The 20,740-nt window shown below is 39.3% G+C and overlaps 1 protein-coding gene across 1 annotated transcript; it reads left to right on the top strand.

Annotated features, from left to right (window-relative positions):
• Positions 1 to 3,377: 3,377 nt before the first annotated feature.
• Positions 3,378 to 17,092, top strand: tmem154 (transmembrane protein 154). The gene is made up of 9 exons (XM_084319105.1): positions 3,378 to 3,540; positions 4,629 to 4,778; positions 4,946 to 5,020; positions 5,247 to 5,297; positions 9,616 to 9,765; positions 9,979 to 10,033; positions 12,337 to 12,413; positions 12,902 to 12,944; positions 15,095 to 17,092. The coding sequence occupies exons 1-8, from the start codon at positions 3,447 to 3,449 to the stop codon at positions 12,931 to 12,933; spliced, it is 684 nt and encodes a 227-aa protein (XP_084175231.1). The 5' UTR covers positions 3,378 to 3,446; the 3' UTR covers positions 12,934 to 12,944; positions 15,095 to 17,092.
• The last annotated feature ends 3,648 nt before the right edge of the window (positions 17,093 to 20,740 follow it).

Genomic DNA, 20,740 nt, shown 5'->3' with positions numbered 1-20,740 from the left:
AGAAGCATGCAGCGGCGTGCTCCCAATACGAAAACCGGTGGAGGGTTTGTAGAATGATCATCATCTTCTAGACACTCCAGTACGAAGACAATATCGCCGTATTTTCTCGAAAATAGTGAGAGAGAAAATAAAGATATGATGTCAACGTATCCTTGTTTCCCAAGCTGTTCCTAATCCAATTTCTTCCATCATGGTGTCAAGTGTGGGGATCTACCGAGGCACCTCTTCCTTGTGGTGAAAGCGAGAAGGAGGAGAGCAGGTGACCACACACCTGCTTATGAAGGTAAGCTGATGAGGGGTGTGGTCAGACTAATACTGGTATTAGAGGTACATTTGTGGTTTATTCAGTACGCGTGCACGTACGCGAGATAGTGCAGAAGGCGAAGCCAAGCTAAGCCACTAACGATACAGAACTCCCTATCTGCTGAATGTATTACACTGTTTATATCAAACTTGTTTTCACACAGGCACCATCCCCTCGATATGGAATAAGTCCATTATTAAGCCCATCCCCAAATGTGCTAAAGCTGACCCTAGAGTCCCACTAAATTACAGAGGTATTAGTTTGATCAGTACAGTTTATAAATTATATTCAAGTGTTCTTAATAATAGATTAAATAAATACTTAGAATATAATGAAATGTTGGTGGATGAGCAGAATGGGTTTAGGGCTAAGAGAGCTTGTATTGATCATGTTTTTGTTTTATCATCGGTGGTGAGAGCCAGATTGGACGAGGGCAAGAATACATTTGTTTGTTTCGTTGACTTTAAAAAAGCCTTTGACTGGATTAATAGAGAGCTTTTGGATTATAAATTAATTTGTTCTGGTATTGATGGTCTATTTTATAAGGCTATCAAAAGCATGTATAAGGCCCCATCTGCCTGTCTGCAGCTGAATGATGTTAGGACCGGCTGGTTCCCCACCCCATTCGGTGTAAAACAGGGAGAGGTACTTTCTCCCACTTTGTTCGCCCAAGTTATGTTAATGACCTGGCGCAAGAAACTAAGCAAGCCAATCTTGGTATTCCAATAGATAATATAATCCTAAATATTTTATTGTACGCTGATGATATTGTTCTGTTTGCAGAAAATGAAGCAAATTTACAAAACATGTTGAATATTATGAGTTCTTGGTGCAGATAATGGAGACTTGCGATTAACAGTGAAAAAACACAGATTATGCACTTCAGGAAAAAACATGAACAGCAGAGTAACCATAAGTTTCAATTTGGACCAACACCAATGATTTACACATATTCTTATAAATATCTTGGTTTAATCTTTAATGAGTACATGAGCTTCATAGAAGGAAGGAAAATACTGTCTGAGTCAGCAGGAAGGGCGCTAGGGGGTGTGTTGAGTAAAATGAAAGTGTGCACTGACCTTGGGTTTTCAACATTTACACAATTATTTGATTCAATGGTGGGTTCTGTTTTATTTTATGCTGCTGGAGTATGGGGTTTTGATGATGCACCTAAATGTAATGCTATCCAGAACCGTGCCATGAGATACTTCTTGGGAGTCCATAAATATACACCAAAAGGGGCTATAGAAGGGGACATGGGTTGGGACTCATGCTTGGTCAAGCAAAACGGTGAAATGGTTAGGTTATGGAACCGCCTGGTCCAGCTGCCAAATGACAGGGTGACAAAAAAGATATTTAACTGGGACAGAGCACACGGTCATCCCTGGTCAAGAGAGATGTCCATGATTTTGTCTTCTGCTGACTTAAGTATGATTTTTATGAACAATCTGCAGTGTAAGGTTCACATAATTAAAACTAAATGATCAACAATCCATCAGGATAAGTGGAAGGTGGAGATATGGAAAAAACCTAAACTTAGAAAATATGTTGTAATTAAAAATTAGCATTTTACTGAACCGTATGTAATGTTTTTTTTTGTATCCACTTTTTCTCCCTATTTTTCTATTTTTCTCCCATCCCAATTTCGTATCGCCAATTCTCCCCTTCAATTCTCCTGTCTTGAACGTTGCTAGACTATGCCTCCCACTGGTCGGCTGAGGATAGAAGCCTTGCATCACGTGTCCCCTCCGGTACACGAGGAGGCAGCCTGTCGCATCTTTTCACCAGACAGCGCGGACTCTCAGTGGCGAGGAGTAACGCGTGGGAGGCTCACGCTGCCCCCGATACTTCCTGTCTCTGCTGTACAGGCGTCACCCAACCGACCTGTAGGAGTCGCTGTCCACAACGTCCAATCCCCACCCATCGACTTTCCACCCGCTACCTCTACCAATTGAGATAGTATGACGACTGGCCCAAGCCGCAGGCAATGCCGACTCGGGGAGTTGAGACCGGAGTCTCTTGCATTGGTGACAAGCGCAATCTCTGCTACGCCACCCAGCCGCCAACCGTATGTAATGTTAAACTTAAAGAGAAGACGGAGTTCTCTGTGTGCCCAGTTGAGGTCTGGCACCCTGCCATTGGCTGTGGAAGTGTGTAGATTCCAAGGTAAACCTGAGGAGGAGCGGTTGTGTGTTCTATGTGATCTGGGAGTGGTGGAAGATGAATATCATTTAGTTTTGTATTGCCCTTTGTACACCGATTTCAGGAGGGCTTTATTTGAGAAAATTCTAATTGTAAATCCGGATTTGTTTTGGCAGTCTGAGAGTTGTATGTTGAGTTGTTTTTTTGTGGAGGACATCTTCAGTTTTGCAGGATTTTTGGAGAAAGCATGGCACTTGAGACAAAACACACTATATCCTATATAATTGTATATGAATTCCTCTTGTTTCTTTGTTTACATACATTGCTTACAGCTTGTGGCCATCTTGGTCTATATGTCATAATTTGTCAAGTAATTTGTCAAGTATACTATTATATACTTATTGTTTATGTGTCTTGTAAGCCCATATACATATGTAAGACACGAAAATTAAAAACATCAACACAAAAAAGTTAAAGGGTTAACCTTCTGTAGTGTCGCAGTGAAGGAGTTAACCATTTTGTAGTGTGGTAGTGAAAGGGTTAAATACCCCCTCTTCACCACCTGAATTGGATCCTTTTCAGGTGGCGGAATAGATAAGACGGTGTCATGTCTTTCCTCAGGTTTTTCATGATAAATCCTTATGACCAGCTGGCACTGTCTGAGTATGAGCAAACATTGTCCCCTGCACCACTGAGTTTGCTCAGCTCTTTCCCTATTACCCATACAGTTTAGACTGCATACCTAACCAGTAGGAATGTGATTCTATTGCAGCTGAGGAGCTTGCAGACTTGTGGCTACAAGCACACAGTTGATTGCATCACATCCGAGAGAGTTATCTGTGCTGAGTGTGTGGGTGTGTGCCTGTGGTGTTTTTCTTGTTCTCTCTCTCCCCCTCTCTCTCTCTCTCTCTCTCTTACATTGCATAGGTGAGTCAAAGGCAGATCAGGAAGTATGATGATAAAGTGACAGCACGGGAGGAAGCAGGCACACAATGGCACTATGTCTGCTTTTAGGCCTGGTAAGACGCGGACCGGTCCCTGGATGATGACCCCTCTACTGGTACTGGTGCTGCTGGCTGCTCTGGCTGGGCCAGGTAGGATAAGACTCTCCTTCCTCTCCTTCTCATCGAATCATCACATCACAATGTTCTCACAGCGCCTCTCTCTTTGACTCTGCTCCTTGCTATGGTAGTCAGGATTCAAGCTGTCTGATCTGGTGACATTTATTGCTTTTCTTTTTGGGGAAATGGCAGTTTTTGGGCCATTTTGATGATTGGTGACGGTTGACTTTTTCGGCTTTTGAGAAAAGTTGTTGTGTTATGGTACATGGAATAGGCTGTCAAAACTGTAAGACATGGTTTCCTTTGCGGGTTATCTCTTAGGTTCATCGCAGATTGTCAAATTTGTGTAAGGTTCAGAATAAAAAATTATATCTCCAACACATTTAAATTAATCTCTTTTATTTTTTCTACTCTAAACAAGGTTTTAGAGTTTAGCAAAGAATAACATCTGTAGCTACTCCTTTTATGGCACAGTTAGGTTTAAGGTGGGGATACTTCCCCTGTTTCAACAAGTTGTTTAAGAAAATTCATTAATAGCGGTGAAAGGTTGTCATTCGTGTTTTCTTTCCAAATAGCCCATCTTAGTTTAAGCATGAGGATGTTTTGTCTATAAAGTGAGAGTTTCATAACACAACAAGACACTGACAGTAAAAAATATTGCTCAACTCATTATACATAGGCCTCTGTGTTCATTCTCTTGTCTTTGTAATAGTTTGTCTTTGCAACAGTTCAGACTTTTGCAACATCACTTACAAGAGTGTATGTGGAAGTGAAAGAAGACACACCCTTTCATCAGTGCCCTTGTTTTAGGCTATTGTTGTTCATTTAAGCCTCCTTTTGGGTGAAGACAAGATATAATGTTATATAAAATGATCTCCAATGAAGATGCCCTGTTTGAGATTAGGCTCCATAAATGAACATGAATGTGGCAATCTAGTCGTAGAAAGTCTCTCTATTTTGTTGACAGAGCAGCTGTTCTGTTTATGGGCTGCCACAACTAACAGAAATGTTATTTCCACTAGGAATAACTACCGCTTTCAATAACACTATACACATGACTACAAGTCAAGGATACAGCATTATCTAAAACGAATGATGTTTGGATGTGTGTTGGATTCCAGTGTTATGCCAAGAAGCTGAAGAGACGGGTGATGAGGCTATGGATGATACTGGTACTGATACTGGTACTGATACCAGTATTGATCCTGATACGGGTGCTGATGCTACTGATATTGAAGGCACAACTAACGATTTAACTCAGGATACAACAGGTGAGAGTTTCCACTGGGCCTACCTCTACTCCTCCATTCTGATGACAGTTGTTTACTTTTGTTAAATTGAGTTTAGTTTAGTTTAGTTTAGTCCCTTTAAGTTAGTAACTATAAACACAAGAGTTTTTTTTTGCATAATGACTGCATGCTGCTTTCTCCATCTCCAGTAATTCCAACTACTTCTGATGCCATTCCAACACAAGACCCTTCCATTACAGAGAGTAACATTACTCCAGATCCAAGTGAGTTCACATGATCAGATGTATCACATTGTGATTGGTCCCACTTGGTGTTCCTGAAGTCCAGGAACTGGCTAGACAGATGGGGTTGGATCTTTAGCCATCCAATGACCCGGGAGGGTGGAGATAATACCCATGATCACATTCAGTACTTTAAACCTCGCTGCATATATTCAGGAAGGTTTTTCAGTGGAAATAGCCACTGATTCTGTGACTGTACTGTTTTCAGCCGGAGCTGGAGAAGGGGAGCTCTCTGGAGAAGATAGCGGCGAATTTGCAGGTATGTCAGGTCAACTTTGCCCTAACATACAGCATTATTACCACAGTCTTCCTTTTGTAGTTAACGTTAGATAATTTCTAGCATGTTATTATATCCCCGAACGACGAGTGTGGATTCACTCCAACCGCCACCACCTTTCTTCTAGCATCAAACTTTACATTTTCAAATTAGTGTATCTCGCATAGCTTTCATTCAAATATTTTCAAATTTGCGGTACACATTCATGACCCCTAGAGGAAGAAGCCTTTTGATTTTAGTGACCCCATGACCTTTCCTCTAGCACCATTATCATTGCCTTGCGAGGCAGCTGGATTCGCAAGATCACAAGATAATGCGAGAATCCATCTTGTCAAGCTTCAAGTTATGTGCTTGTGGCCAAACCACAATGGTTTGCACCAATCAGTGTCCTATGAGGAACTACTGGCAGCTATGGGCGTGGTTTAGATATGATGTTTGCTACCTTCTTTGAATCAAATATTTTTGGTGGTATTCGTATTTCTTACAAAGACGGCAATAATCTTCTACCGACATGCTACTACATAGCTAGCTTCCTCTTCAGTGCTCTCCTACTATGTCATATGGTTCGGTGATCTGATTGGTTGAAGTTAGCTCATGATGGACCCATAGTTCATCCAATCACCTGTCAAGCTATTTTGTGTTTCCTATCAAGTACCTGCCCTTTTCCAAACTATTTCCAAGGACGACTTCTCAGATGGTTCTGTGTAACAAAGAATCTGGTGCATCAGGTTACCATTATCAGGCCAAACTTTACATTTCCAAATTAGTGTATCATTCGTCATACAGTCATGAAACTGATATCCAGAGATACATCTACTCATGGACAAAAACAATTTCATAAGGACCTATGAATTCCACTATATTGGAATTTCCACCATTTAAATCTTATTGAAAATTTTTTTTCCCTACTCTCAGATCAAATCAAATTTCTGAAAAATGGATGGTAAACAGGAAGTGATTTGTTATTTGTTAACGCACTGTCCGATTTACACCAAACTTGACAAATATGTTTGCCTTACAATAGCACGGAGGCCTGTGAAGTTCTGAGTCATCTGGCCTCAAGGTGGTGCTATTCTCATAAAACAAAAAATATGGGTAGCACTTTATAATAACACCCTGTTATAATACATTTATAAGGTATTTGTAGATAATTAACTAATCATGAACAAACCATTTATATACACTCATAAATTATTATTAAATCATTTATAACTATATTTGTATAACATTTATAAAGTATTTATAACGCATTAGTGGATAATGAACTAATCATGAACAAACCATTTATATACATTCATAAATGATTATTAAATCATTTATAACTATATTTGTATAACATTTACAGATTAGTTCTACATTATTTATAACTCATTATCAACATTGTTTGTACTTGATTTGTTCATCATTAAATAATGTTGTTTAATGTGTAGTAACACATTTGTAGATGCTTTGAAAAAACGACTATACTGTATCTCCATTTATTTTTCATGTTCAACAAATGATTTGTTAAGACATTCATAAAACATCTCTAAATCATTTGCAGATGCTATTGTGGGGGCCAATCTGAAGTGAAGCCTATTCATCATGAACAAATGTCTAATACAGTTAATTATTTGTTTACTTTTTCATCACATGTTACAAATGTTGTAGACAGCTTTCGGATACACCCTTCTTTGTGACATCAAACAGTGACAGAATTAGGACTAAAGATAAATGCAATTGTATTAACATATAAAATACATGTGCATGACATATAGTGTAACGTGGGGGGGCACTAGGACCCAGGAGTACCCTGCCGTCTGTTTGAATGGAAGCACGATAGTACGATACATGCAGAACCAAGTTATCCGTGCTGCTCCTGCCCCACGCTTTTAATAAGGTATGAGCAGTTTAAACACCTTTTTTGTTGGTAAATCTATTCCACCATTTCCGACCTACAAACAACTATTATATGTTGTGTAGACGTACTTGATGTAGTGGGCGCTAACGTTACATTTGTTCCTAATGTGTGCTCAGTATATTGCGGTATGTGATGATGACACAACACACAAGGGTAATAATTATTTGTATTTTCAGACTGTATAGGAACAAATGTAACGTTAGCGCCCACCACATCAAGTACGTCTACACAACATATAAGCGGTGTACTTGTTTGTAGGTCGGAAATGGTGGAATAGATTTACCAACAAAAAAGGTGTTTAAACTGCTCATACCTTATTAAAAGCGTGGGGCAGGAGCAGCACGGATAACTTGGTTCTGCATGTATCGTACTATCGTGCTTCCATTCAAACAGACGGCAACACACGTGACGTCAAGTCTCACTCGCGTGAGACTTCCTCTCTAGATACTCTTCAATACCTGGCCAGGGTACTCCTGGGTCCTAGTGCCCCCCCACGTTACACTATATGTCATGCACATGTATTTTATATGTTAATACAATTGCATTTATCTTTAGTCCTAATTCTGTCACTGTTTGATGTCACAAAGAAGGGTGTATCCAAAAGCTGTCTACAACATTTGTAACATTTGATGAAAAAGTAAACAAATAATTAACTGTATTAGACATTTGTTCATGATGAATAGGCTTCACTTCAGATTGGCCCCCACAATAGCATCTGCAAATGATTTAGAGATGTTTTATGAATGTCTTAACAAATCATTTGTTGAACATGAAAAATAAATGGAGATACAGTATAGTCGTTTTTTCATATCCATTTTTCAAAGCATCTACAAATGTGTTACTACACATTAAACAACATTATTTAATGATGAACAAATCAAGTACAAACAATGTTGATAATGAGTTATAAATAATGTAGAACTAATCTGTAAATGTTATACAAATATAATTATAAATGATTTAATAATCATTTATGAATGTATATAAATGGTTTGTTCATGATTAGTTCATTATCCACTAATGCGTTATAAATACTTTGTAAATGTTATACAAATATAGTTATAAATGATTTAATAATCATTTATGAATGTATATAAATGGTTTGTTCATGATTAGTTCATTATCAACAAATACCTTATAAATGTATTATAACAGGGTGTTATTATAAAGTGCTACCAAAATATGAACTACTCCTCAATGGCATGTAGGGGCATGTTTGAAAGGTGGATTGAGATTCAGGCCATTCGGGGATATATTCGCTAGCAAATGAATAGTTTTGTATGCTCATTTTTTTGGGGGTGGGGGTGGCGTAAGGCTTAGAAAATTGGGCTATTGACCGAAAGGTTTAAGTTTAAGTTTATTTGGTTGATAGTTGAATTCCTGGACCGGTGGGGAAATCTGGGTGGGGAGGAAGGTGAAAGCGAATTTTCTGCTGAAGCGCCATTGAGCAAGGCACTGTTTACTTACTGGCCAACAGTAGAGGAAATCATGAAATGTCATGAGATTGTATGAATAGTAGTGCTGTCAATAGATAATTTTTTTTTTAATAATTAATCTCACAATTTTCTGTAATTAATCTAGATTAATCTAGATTAAAAATTGCATTTTTATACTTAAGACCGAAGCTTGTAACATGTAGTAAACACGATGGTTATAATACAGCAATATGACTGTAATCCAGCTGGATAATGATTGTAATGCAGCTAGTTGATTGTAATGCAACAATATGATTGTAATACAGCAAGATGATTGTAATACAACACAGTGATTGTAATACAGCTAGATTATGATTGTAATGCAACAATATGATTGTAATACAGCAAGATGATTGTAATACAGCAAGATGATTGTAATACAGCAAGATGATTGTAATACAACACGGTGATTGTAATACAGCTAGATTATGATTGTAATGCAACAATATGATTGTACAGCAAGATGATTGTAATACAACACAGTGATTGTAATACAGCTAGATTATGATTGTAATGCAACAATATGATTGTAATACAGCAAGATGATTGTAATACAACAGTGATTGTAATATAGCTAGATTATGATTGTAATGCAATAATATGATTGTAATACAGCAAGATGATTGTAATACAGCAAGATGTTTGTAATACAGCAAGATGATTGTAATACAACACGGTGATTGTAATACAGCAAGATGATTGTAATACAACACAGTGATTGTAATCCAGCAAGATGATTGTAATCCAGCAAGATGATTGTAATACAGCAAGATGATTGTAATACAGCTAGATGATTGTAATACAGCTAGATGATTGTAATACAGCTAGATGGTTGTAATGCAGCTGGCTACACCATCAGCTTCCGGATGAAACCTAATTGGACTGATGATTGATTGGTTTGGTTAATCACTGATACCTTTTGTAGGAGAGGAACCCATCGATGGAACTGCTTCATCAGACGAGTTGAGTCCCACCATCATCCTGGTGCCCGTGGTGCTGGTGGTGGTGATCATCGGCATGGTGGTGGGCGGTATTGTGATCAACCGCAGGTGCAACCGAACAGCAGGCGATGCCGGTACGTCAGTCACTGCAGGAAACCATTCAACAGGATGAGCATATGATGAGGGTTTTGATGACCGATCATTGAGCAATGCTGTCTCCAGTTTGTTACAGAACAATCCTTTTATTTAATCAAAACCACAATCAGTGCCCGTTAAGGATACAAAACCACACTTTTTAGTTTGTTTGTTGTTTGTGACATATTACATTTTTATATTATTTGCCTTAGACCATGGAAAAGCAGATCCATACTTGGATGAAAATAGCACTGAGAAGGTACCAATGTAAGTACATAAGTTAATTTCTTTCTTGCTGCTGATTTGATTGTCTACTGGAGTACATGTGAAATATTTCCTTTTTAAGAACAAATCTGTTGACAAATCTGTGCATGTATGTACCTTGCTGATTCACACAAACACAAAGTCTCACATTTAACCCAATACGTGGTTTTGAAATATGAGACAGACAGCATGTTTTCCTGTGTTCCTTCTTATTACTGGTTAACCATATTGTTTACAGTCCATGAAATGTCATAGCATTTAAATATGGCTTATAGAAGTTATTTTTTGCAATGCTTCGGTTTCATATGGCTCCAAAAATCAGAGAAGGATACTAAAATGGTTATATGTGACACCAGAAAGGTTCCCCTATGCAGGTGCAAGAAACACATATCAGTGCCTATATAGAAGCTTTTGTTTTTAGAAAGCACACTTATAGATTGATGAGTATCACCTGTTTGTTTGTTTGTTTGTTTGTTTGTTTGTTTGTTTGTTTGTTTGTTTGATTGATTGTCTAAAGCTACTGCTTATGGCAGTAGACTAGAGCATCTTTAATTTGAAAGGGAACATCCACCCTTAAATAGAATTCACATATGTTATTATAATACTGTACAGCTCAGTTAAAATTTGTGAATATGAGCAAGTATCTCCTTAAGCTGAACACCAGAGACACATCTGTAATGATGATGACATATCCTGGAGCTGCTTCATAGACAGTGAATAATGACTTCAATGACTTCTAGGAGGACACTATGACTGTACGCAGAGATTTTACTGGGATTATGGGTACATTTTCTGATTCAGAGCTGTATGCTTAATTGGTACTTGGAATAGCTAAAACAAACTAACTATGAGCCCACAGTTAGTATGACATAGTCAGTCACTATTTCATTATTATTGGACCAACTTGAAAAGGTACCACTTGATGACATCAAAAATTCAAGTGTTGATGCTGAGTGCAAGATTTGTTCTGACTTGCGAGGCTACTTATTTCCAGTTGCCTATGTTTATTGATATTGACTGAACTCTCCAGAGCATTGGAAATATATAAATATATTATTTCTTATTTTTTTGTATCCTCTCTTTCTCCGATTTTTCTGTTTTTCTCCCCGTCCCAATTTAGTCTTTGTGCCAATTCCCCCCTCCCCTGCCTGGTTGTTGTGCGCATGTTCTCCTACTGGTCGGTACAAGGGAACCCTGAAGTTATCCGCACGCTTCCTCCGACACACGCGGCGACAGCCAGTGACTCTTTTTTCACCTGGCAGCGAGGACTCTCATTGGTGAAGCGTAACGCGTGGGAGGTCACGCTGCCTTCATCAAGTCCTGCCTCCGCTGAGCAAGCGCCCAGACCTGACCTGTAGGCGTCGCTGTCCACAACGCCAGATTCCCACCCATGACTTCCCTCCCCCTAACTCAGCCAAACGAGTTAGTATGACGATCAGCCCAAGCCTCAAGCAATGCTGACTCCGGGAGTCGAGACCGCAGCCTCTTGCATTGGTGACGAGCGCAATCTCCGCTACGCCACCTGACCGCCTAAATATATAATATTTCAATATCAATATCTGTTAATGGTGGATTTTTCTCTATAAAGCATAAATAGATGACTGGCCTGGAGCACCCTCTGGAGCATAGTTACTATATTGCAACCAGAGTTTTCAATCTAGCCTACATTTCTCTCACATGATAATTTAGGCATTCATTCATCCAGAGTGACAGTAGAATTAGCTCAAATAGCAAGCAGCCAAAATGTGTACTCAGGGCAAATTGACCGTGCCCAGTAAAATAGCCAGAGAATAATTGACTAAAAGTAAAAGAAGCCAAACACAGAAATGTACAAGGAGAAAAGAGGAACCAGGCAACGTGTAGGAAGAGGAGGACAGGGGGGCATATCATATTGCTATCTAAGTCAAGAAGATCAATCAAGAGATGATCATTGCTTAGACAGATTGAGCGTTCTCCTATCAAGTAGCTTTATGGTACATAGCCAGATGATGAATTGAAAATGGGGGACCCTGATGTAAACAAGATGAAAGTCTTTCTCTGGTCTGCATCCCCTTAACAATTGTATGTATTGAGCTGTACTGTACTGTACCCATTCTGCAATCTGTTAATAAACTTTTCAATCAATCAATCAAAACCAGACACTCACATACAGCTGCTTGTAACACTATCATTTATCATTTATTAAATACATTTTTGTACCAAAACTATTGGGTGATATAACTCAGGAGGCATTTATAAACAATTATACATTTACATTTATAATATAATATTAGTATGTATATTATTAATTATTATCCCTACTTTAGGCCCATGTTTGAGGAGGACGTTCCCTCCGTGTTGGAGCTGGAGATGGAAGAATTTGACGAATGGATGAATAAAGATGGTGAGTTTTAGAAGACATTATATTAAGGAAACTTGTGTTGAAACAGTGAAAGGAAATAAGAAAATAGTCTCCAATAATAATTTAAAAAAAAAGTTTAAACAAAGTGCTTGTCAAATGTAGCAAATGTTTCTGCAATGTAAAAGGTTGCCCAGCAGATGTCACTCTTGCACTATTCATTGCAGGCTTTGTGCCATGGAAGCTGGTTGGCGTGAGACCTCACTTGCTTGTACATGTATTGTAGAATTCACATAATATAATACTATAATATTATTATAACATATATAATAATAATATTATAATACTGTACAGCTCATATATATATATAATATAGTATATTATACTATATGGACTTCACCAGAATGAATTACTTTGCCAAATATATTTCATATTTCTTAGTGCGTCATTGTTTTAGCGCAGTCATTTTGCAGGTGAAGTATAACATGGATGACCATAGTCTGTCATCTGTCTCTTGGTTTTGTTTGTTTTAGGTGGAGCTGGGATACAATCTGATCATATATAATGATTTTTATGGTGAGCATCCATGGACACTTACTATTACTAATAACGACACAACTATTATTAATATTTCAGGCCAGGGGTCTCAGGCCAGGGGGCTGAATACTTTCTCCCCTGAATTTTTCCTGAGCTTTTAGAGTTTGTGTGGCAATGTTGCAAGATTAGACAAGACACTGTATGGTTTGCACCCAGTGGTGCAGTTCAGGTGAATTTATGGTTGAATGAATGAAAACTTTATTTAACAGATTGCAGAATGGGTACAATACAGTACGGCTCAATACACACAATTGTTAAGGGGATGCAGACCAGAGAAAGACGTTTGTCTTGTTTACATCAGGGTCCCCCATTTTCAATTCATAGTGACATTTATGACATATACACAACATACATGACATCATGACATTTATGACATAGGGACATACATGACAGTCATACAGGTATATAGTACTGTTATGTGGTTAACGGTTAAGCGGTTAAGTAAGGTGAAAATGCCATGTAATAACAGTAGGTAAGGGTAAGGCCTGGCTCGACATAATATTCCCTACAGCTGTTGACTTGGTGGTTACCGCTCCTAATAAACAAAGCACAGTTGAAGTTAATGAATCTATATCCTGTTTGGCTCAGTTAGTAAAAGCAGAACTTTGACCATAGCTAACATATGAAGTTGATACACACAAATACCATTTTAAATGTTAGGGGTATTCACTCAGAATTACAATGAAATCTATATGATTTTAATAAATGCACTTACCTCTATCACTACACCACAGATCAGTAGGTAGCCATGTAGCTACATTCATATGCATTGATTTGGTTACATAATTGTCACATTATAAGCACCTTGGTATACACAAGTAGGTTTTTTTGTTTTGTTTTGTTTTGTTGTTATACACAAACCAAGTTTGAAATAGCTCTGACTCTGACCTCATAGTCGTTACCCATGGTAAGGCTCCAGAGCAGGAACGCTCCTAACATCTGTTAGTGATGATAATGAAAGGTATGCATGGAAGTGTGGCGCAATTTAGCAAGGGATGGTCCCCTTACTAAAAAGGGGAGGGGGGGTGGTCGGGGTTAAGGTCCACTCTGCTAACTGGAAGCTAACGTCATTCACACCCTGGTTTTTTCCCTGTGGTGTTTTATTTGCAAAGGTTGGAAGCTGCTCTCAGTGAGAAAGGAATGTCACCCATTTGAAGAATTCACGTTATTCCTGACAGTTCAGTCAGTATTTTTGCGAACATGTATCACTCTCCTTTAAAGATCCAGTACAATATATATATATTAACTTAAGATGTAAGTTATAGATTGCTTATTGCACCCTCTCTGAGCACAGCCACCTCTCAGTAGTCTGAGGGGGCGTGGCCTTCTGTTCACAGACATGTTGTCCTTACACCACTCAGCCATGTGACTGATGAGTACATTATACAATATCTTCAATGAAGCAGATTGGTTATCTGAAAAGGCTGGATTTTGTTGATATCCAGGTGGATATAAATTCTGTCATAATGTTAGAACAACAGTTCTAACATTTTGGGTGATTTTACATAATCAAACCTTCTGTTAAAAATGCAATGAGATTGGAAAACACAATTTCCATTGTACTGAATCTTTAAAGTTAGAAATCAGAGAGAGAGATTATCCTCAGATTTGTGATGTCACCTGGATGTAAAATCAGGGGCTGCTCCACAAATCTGGCTCTGAATTTATGGGCCCATAAAATGTCTGTTTTAGCTTTTACAACCAAATGAGGCTTAAATTCCATTTCAGAACTCTTAGCAAAACTGGAATATAAACTTAATTTGGGTGTGAGAGCTCAACATTACAAAACATTACAACATCACAAAAGATAACTCAAAACAGAACATGATGTTATTGTTGCACAATGTCATGTCATGTATCACTTTTCCTAAAGTCAATTTGTGTCATTCTAGAGCTACTTGGCCTTGGAACCATAATACAGTATCATGCAGTAGTTTAGGGGGTCTGATTGCAAAACAGCATTAACCCTGGTTCAGTTTCTGTCGACTCAGTTCAGAGATTGTAATCATACTCTGATTTGTTTGCAGTGACTTTCAGTCTCTCTCTCTCTCTCTCTCTCTCTCTCTCTCTCTCTCTCTCTCTCTCTCTCTCTCTCTCTCTCTCTCTCTCTCTCTCTCTCTCTCTCTCAGCTCCCTGAGGGTGAAGAGAGCTATGGACACTGTCACATCTCTCTCCCTATGGTCACCTTACTGTATAGGTGACAAAGGACGTTCTTCACTCAAGCAAGGACACACTGTTACCCAGAGGCACTACTGTACAAATACATAGTAAACCGACTATGAAATGTGACCATGCCTGAACATTCCCACACATCAGTAAAGCAATGTTATTTACCACAGGAACGACTTTGTCAAGAAAGGAAGGCCACAATGATGGAGATTAAAAAGACATAACTTTTTAGTTTTTCCCCTCCGACATAATAAACAACAGCAGGAACAATGAATGTGCATTTTAGCACATAACATCATCAAATTCAAAGTCATTCACATCTCCCTCAGGACACTGGGGCCAATGTGGCAATGTGACTTCAATTGGCTGTGTCCTGGCCCTATTACTGCTTCATAATGAGTAATGATAATGAATGGTTATTGCATTGCCACCAGCTCAGTATTGTGCCTTTTGTTTATTGTTTCATTCATGCTTTGTCTATTTCTTTTGTTTATTTTTGCATTTTGTATTCAGCTGTCATACAGTAATTAATTATGCCTTGTGGCTGTGTTTTCCTTGTCTCCAGGAATCATTCTGAGAAAATAAAGAATTAAGCCTGAATTTTCCTGAAATCCAGATAACAAATCAAAGTCGTTAGAGATACCACATTGGACTTTTCCATACCTCCCTACCACAGATTGAATTGTAGTCTGTCCATGGTAAACCCCATACTGGATGGCCAATAACCAATACCCACAATATGCTTCTCCTCTGCAGATTGCTTCCCTTTGTTTGTACTGCATGTATTCAACTCTCTATAGATGGAGGTTTTTAATTGGAACATTCCCTGTTGTTATGCATGAGCAAACTCTCCCTTTGATGCATGTGTATACATGAGAAGGATGGCTAGGATCTCATGGGGAAAGGTACACTTTATTTAGCAATTGTATGAGATGATCTCCGAGTGTGAGATCAGTTACATCGTTATTCTAACCTGTGAGCCTTACAAAAGTTGCACATCATTTTAGAAAAAGCTTTGTCAAAGCTGGGTGTTTTTTTGTTGTTCATGCATAAAAGGTTTTTGATCTGTATCTTATCCAAGATAAGGGCTCTATGATTGAATATAATGTATCTACAGTTGCTGTTTGACTTGGTCTGGGAAGGTTTGTGTCCTAATAGTCGTTACACTGTAGTTAATGGAAATGCCAACATTATGGGAAATGCGTATACACAGATCAGCTAGCCTAGCTGTTGGCCAAAGACACCTCTCCCGGAGTTTTAAGCTAGGCTAGTGGTCTGTATCCACCTTCATTAATTTGTGTTAAGCTAGGCTAGCTTGCAGCCGGATAGCTTTTTACTGAATGCACAGAGAGGAAATTAGATCTATCTTCTTGTCTGACTCTGGAGAAGATGGTAAGCGCATTTCCCATAATGTTGGCGTGGTCCTTTAAGTTGTGCGAGTGAAAGATTGACAGTCAGTATTTTGCAGTCCCTTGCATTGTAAATATAAGGAATTATTATTATTATTATTTTTTTTACATTTATTTTAAATAATGTATGTATTTTGTACTTTGATCTCAATAAGATTTCCGGTCATATATACAGTAGGTTTGAATTTGGTCACCGTTAATAAATTGAGTTTATGTCATGAAGTCTTCCCCAAGTTTTGACAAGATTGTAACAAATGTATGTAAAATATTAAACACAGTGTCAGATCTGTGTGAAGACAAGTAATAAATCTGCATTCGACTACATATTTGATACTTGTGTTCATTTGCTTTTCAGCTGTTAGTATAATATCCCTGCAATTTTCCTTACACTATTTTCAGTCCGGTCATATATACAGTAGGTTTGAATTTGGTCACCGTTAATAAATTGAGTTTATGTCATGAAGTCTTCCCCAAGTTTTGACAAGATTGTAACAAATGTATGTAAAATATTAAACACAGTGTCAGATCTGTGTGAAGACAAGTAATAAATCTGCATTCGACTACATATTTGATACTTGTGTTCATTTGCTTTTCAGCTGTTAGTATAATATCCCTGCAATTTTCCTTACACTATTTGCAGTTATAAATACACATTGATGTTTTACACAGTTTTCTATAGTGGAAATCTAAAGCAGAGGGAGTGTCATAATAAAATAAGCCTTGCATAGTAGGCCTATGGCTGGACCGCTGGGTTTTCTTAATGGTGAGAAATGAGTTCTGTTACATGTAATAATAGATTACTTGTTAAAGGGGCACTTTACCAAAAAGCAATACTGATTTATGTTGCACATAATCTCACACACATCCAACAACTCTAAAGAGTTTTGCACACATTCATTTAGTTATTGAGACAGTTATTGAGAGTAATTAGTTAGTAATATGTCCATCAGTGATATCATCGGACATTGAATCTGTGTGTTGTGTTAATTACAGCTCAATGAGATTACAAGGTACACTTGGTATTGACCAAGAATCTGAGCAAACCAATGAATACAGATACAAAATAACAAATGAGAAAATCTTCCCCTCTCTTTTCACACAGCACTGCTGTAACTGCACACATTCTATAGATATAGTATGTGCTTTCTAGCTCTAGCTCAGCACTAGAGACCCATCTTTATATTATGGTAAACTTTACTTTACATCTGTATGGCCAACAAGTCTCAATGCATTTTATGTTGTATATAAGTGCAGAAATTACCCATAGATGTATAAAAACAAAACAAAAAAAAATCTAATTGATGACTACTTGCCATCATAACTAGTTTCAAGTTTCAATCTAAAGTAGTAAAAATGAGTAAACAGTGAGGTACAATGCAGAAAATTAGGTACAAAACTTTGATGTAAGGTGCGATTGCAAATGAGGTATGAATGTAGTGCAAATCTCTTTAATAATAGATAAATATAATGTGGTGTTAAAGTGTCTAAAGTGAGTGTTAAGGTGAGTGTTTGTTTAAAAGTGAGTGTGTGCATGTGGATGTGTGCCATGAGTGTAGATGATGGGTTGTTACACGGAGTCATTGAGCATCCTGATGGCCTGGGGATCGAAGCTCCTTCTGAGTCTCTCTGTACTGACCATGAGACCGGTAGCGCTTGCCTGACCGCAACAATTCAAAGAGGCAGTTGTTTGGGTGACTAGAGTCTTTGGTTATTCTCTTAGCCTTGGCCCTGCAACGCTTGTTGTAAATGTCCTGGAGAGTGGGAAGCCCACCTCCAATTGTGCGTTCGGCTGAACGTGCCACTCTCTGTAGTCTGTTGTGGCCATGTGCGGTGCTATTCCCAAACCAGGAGACAGGCACGTGCATACATAGAGCCCAAGAGGTGCTCGAGCACCTGCCCTTTTGAGCCTCATAAAAAAGTGCCCTTCTAAAAAAAAATCTTTTTTTTTAATCTTTTTTTTATATATTTTTTAATATAGACTGCCCTTCCAACTGAAAAATGTCAGGATATAATCTAAATATTAGGTAAAGAGAGAGAGATGCCCCGTATTCCATTGCAGTTTGCACGGCCTCCTCAGCGTGCCTCTCCACGGACCTATATATTTTATGCATAGCGTGGGTGGTGATGATGATGATGATGATAGAAACCGCTGTGGCGCATACAGTTGAATGCTGGTATTACACTCACTGAGGGACACCAAGAAGTCAAGTCCGATGGGATTTGGGAATCTCAAATACAAATCGAGATTGGAATAAAAAATGCATTTATATTAAACAATACAGAATATACAGCACTTCTTGGGGTCTGTAGGGTAAGCACTTATTCCCTCCCCCTGAACATTTATGGAGATGTATGGGCCTTTTAAGTCAGTGATAAAAGTGTCTTTCAAGGATAAGTGAGCTCCTGCACTGATTACTATAGTTCAATATTCAATATTTGATCACCAAAACTCCCCATAGCATGGTCTTTGGGTGAGCCAGATAATTTTTTTTGCGGGGGGGGGGGGGGGGGGGGGGGGGGGGGGTAAGCTGGACATTAGGGTAGGCTATAGATGGAAATTTTCCTTTTTCTTTTCTGCTTGCACGCAAACGGTGCACGCAAACGGTGCTGTCCAGGTTCTGACTTCATACAATACACACACCCACTAGGCTACTACAGCGAGCCCCACTCATTTCATATAGTGCAAATTAATTGTTCAAATGAATGCATCCAATATGATTAACCATTGTCTTACCTTAATGCAACAAAATAAAAATGCGACGTTTCGCGCATCAATGATCTTTTCTGCTTTAAGTTTGTCTCTGAGATCACTTTCAATGTGAAGCGGACTCAGAGTTGACTGTCTCTCCTGGCGCATATTGTTGTTCTTCTTAGCCAGTTTTGGATGCGCCTCATTGGGAAAGACCGTTCACAAGTTGCGGTGCCGACGGCAATGAAGGAAACGTTTTCCGTAATTTGGATCTCATCATGCTTTAAAAACAATGTACATAGTAGCTCTAAAAAGTTTCCACGGTTTGATTAACTCTGACTCAGTCTCATCATGCCCTCGTAGAGCAAGCCCTTGGCCTCAGGTGCTCCGGTGTTATGCCCAGGCGGCATGTAACTTGGAATGGAGTTCCAGGTCTTGGCAGTTCTCACGGAGAGGGCTGATTTGCTAAATGTACTTGTCCTTAATGGAACAGCCAAGTCACCCGGTACAACAGTTCTGGTGAACCTGGAGGTGAGAAAATCGGAAAGTGGGGGTGGGGCTAGACCATGGAGGATTATTATATTTTTTTTATCTACTTTTTTCTCCCATTTTTCTATTTTTCTCCCATCCCAATTTCGTATCGTCCAATTCTACCCTCCCCTGTCTCGAACGCTGTTAGGCCGTGCCTCCCACAAGCCGGCTGCAATGTGGACGAAGCCTTACATCACATGTCCCCTCCGGTACTCGAGGAAGCAGCCGTCGCATCTTTTCACCTGCACAGCGCGATCTCTCAGCGGCGGGGGTCTGCATGGGAGGGACACGCCGCCCCCGTCGCTTCCTGATTCTGCTGCGCAGGCGCACCAACCGACCTATAGGAGTCGCTGTCCACAACGTCCGATCCCCACCCATCAGCTTTCCCACCCCTAACACTGCCAATTGTGTTAGTATGAACGACCAGCCAAGCTGATAGCAATGCGGAGAGCTGGGCTCGAACCCAGCGTCTCCTGCATTGGTGGCGAGCGCCTTGCCCACTACACCACCTAGCCGCCCGACCATGGAGACCAGACTGGCATCGGTTAGTTGGATGATGCGGCGTGATTGGTTACTGCCTGCAGTCTGGAATGTTAAACGGCCACCACACCTACTGCCATTGACACCTTGGTTGGCCGACCCTTGCGTATTGTCACCACCGGGCTGCAGCAGCCCACACACACACAATATCGTAGCCTAGGCTGCCTATAATAATGCGCAGACTGGGGCTGCCGGTTTGGGTAGGCATAGCCTAGCCTGGCCTTATATACCCGCCTATGGTTGTGCCCTTCCTGATGACTTGTCGTACAGAACTTAGCTAAATGACTAAATGTAAATGTAGTTGTAGTCCCTGTCTAGTTTCCTGTAGTTCTTTGTTAGTCTGTTTCCCCTCAACCCAGGTGTTTCTCATGTTCTCGGGTTTTCCCTGTGTATTTGAGTTCCCACTCCCTTGTCCTCTGTGCTGGTCCTTTGTCTAC

This window comes from Notolepis coatsorum (assembly GCF_963971535.1).
Source record: "Notolepis coatsorum genome assembly, chromosome: 7".
Lineage (NCBI taxonomy): Eukaryota > Metazoa > Chordata > Actinopteri > Aulopiformes > Paralepididae > Notolepis > Notolepis coatsorum.
This window is presented reverse-complemented; position numbering and strand designations above follow the sequence as displayed.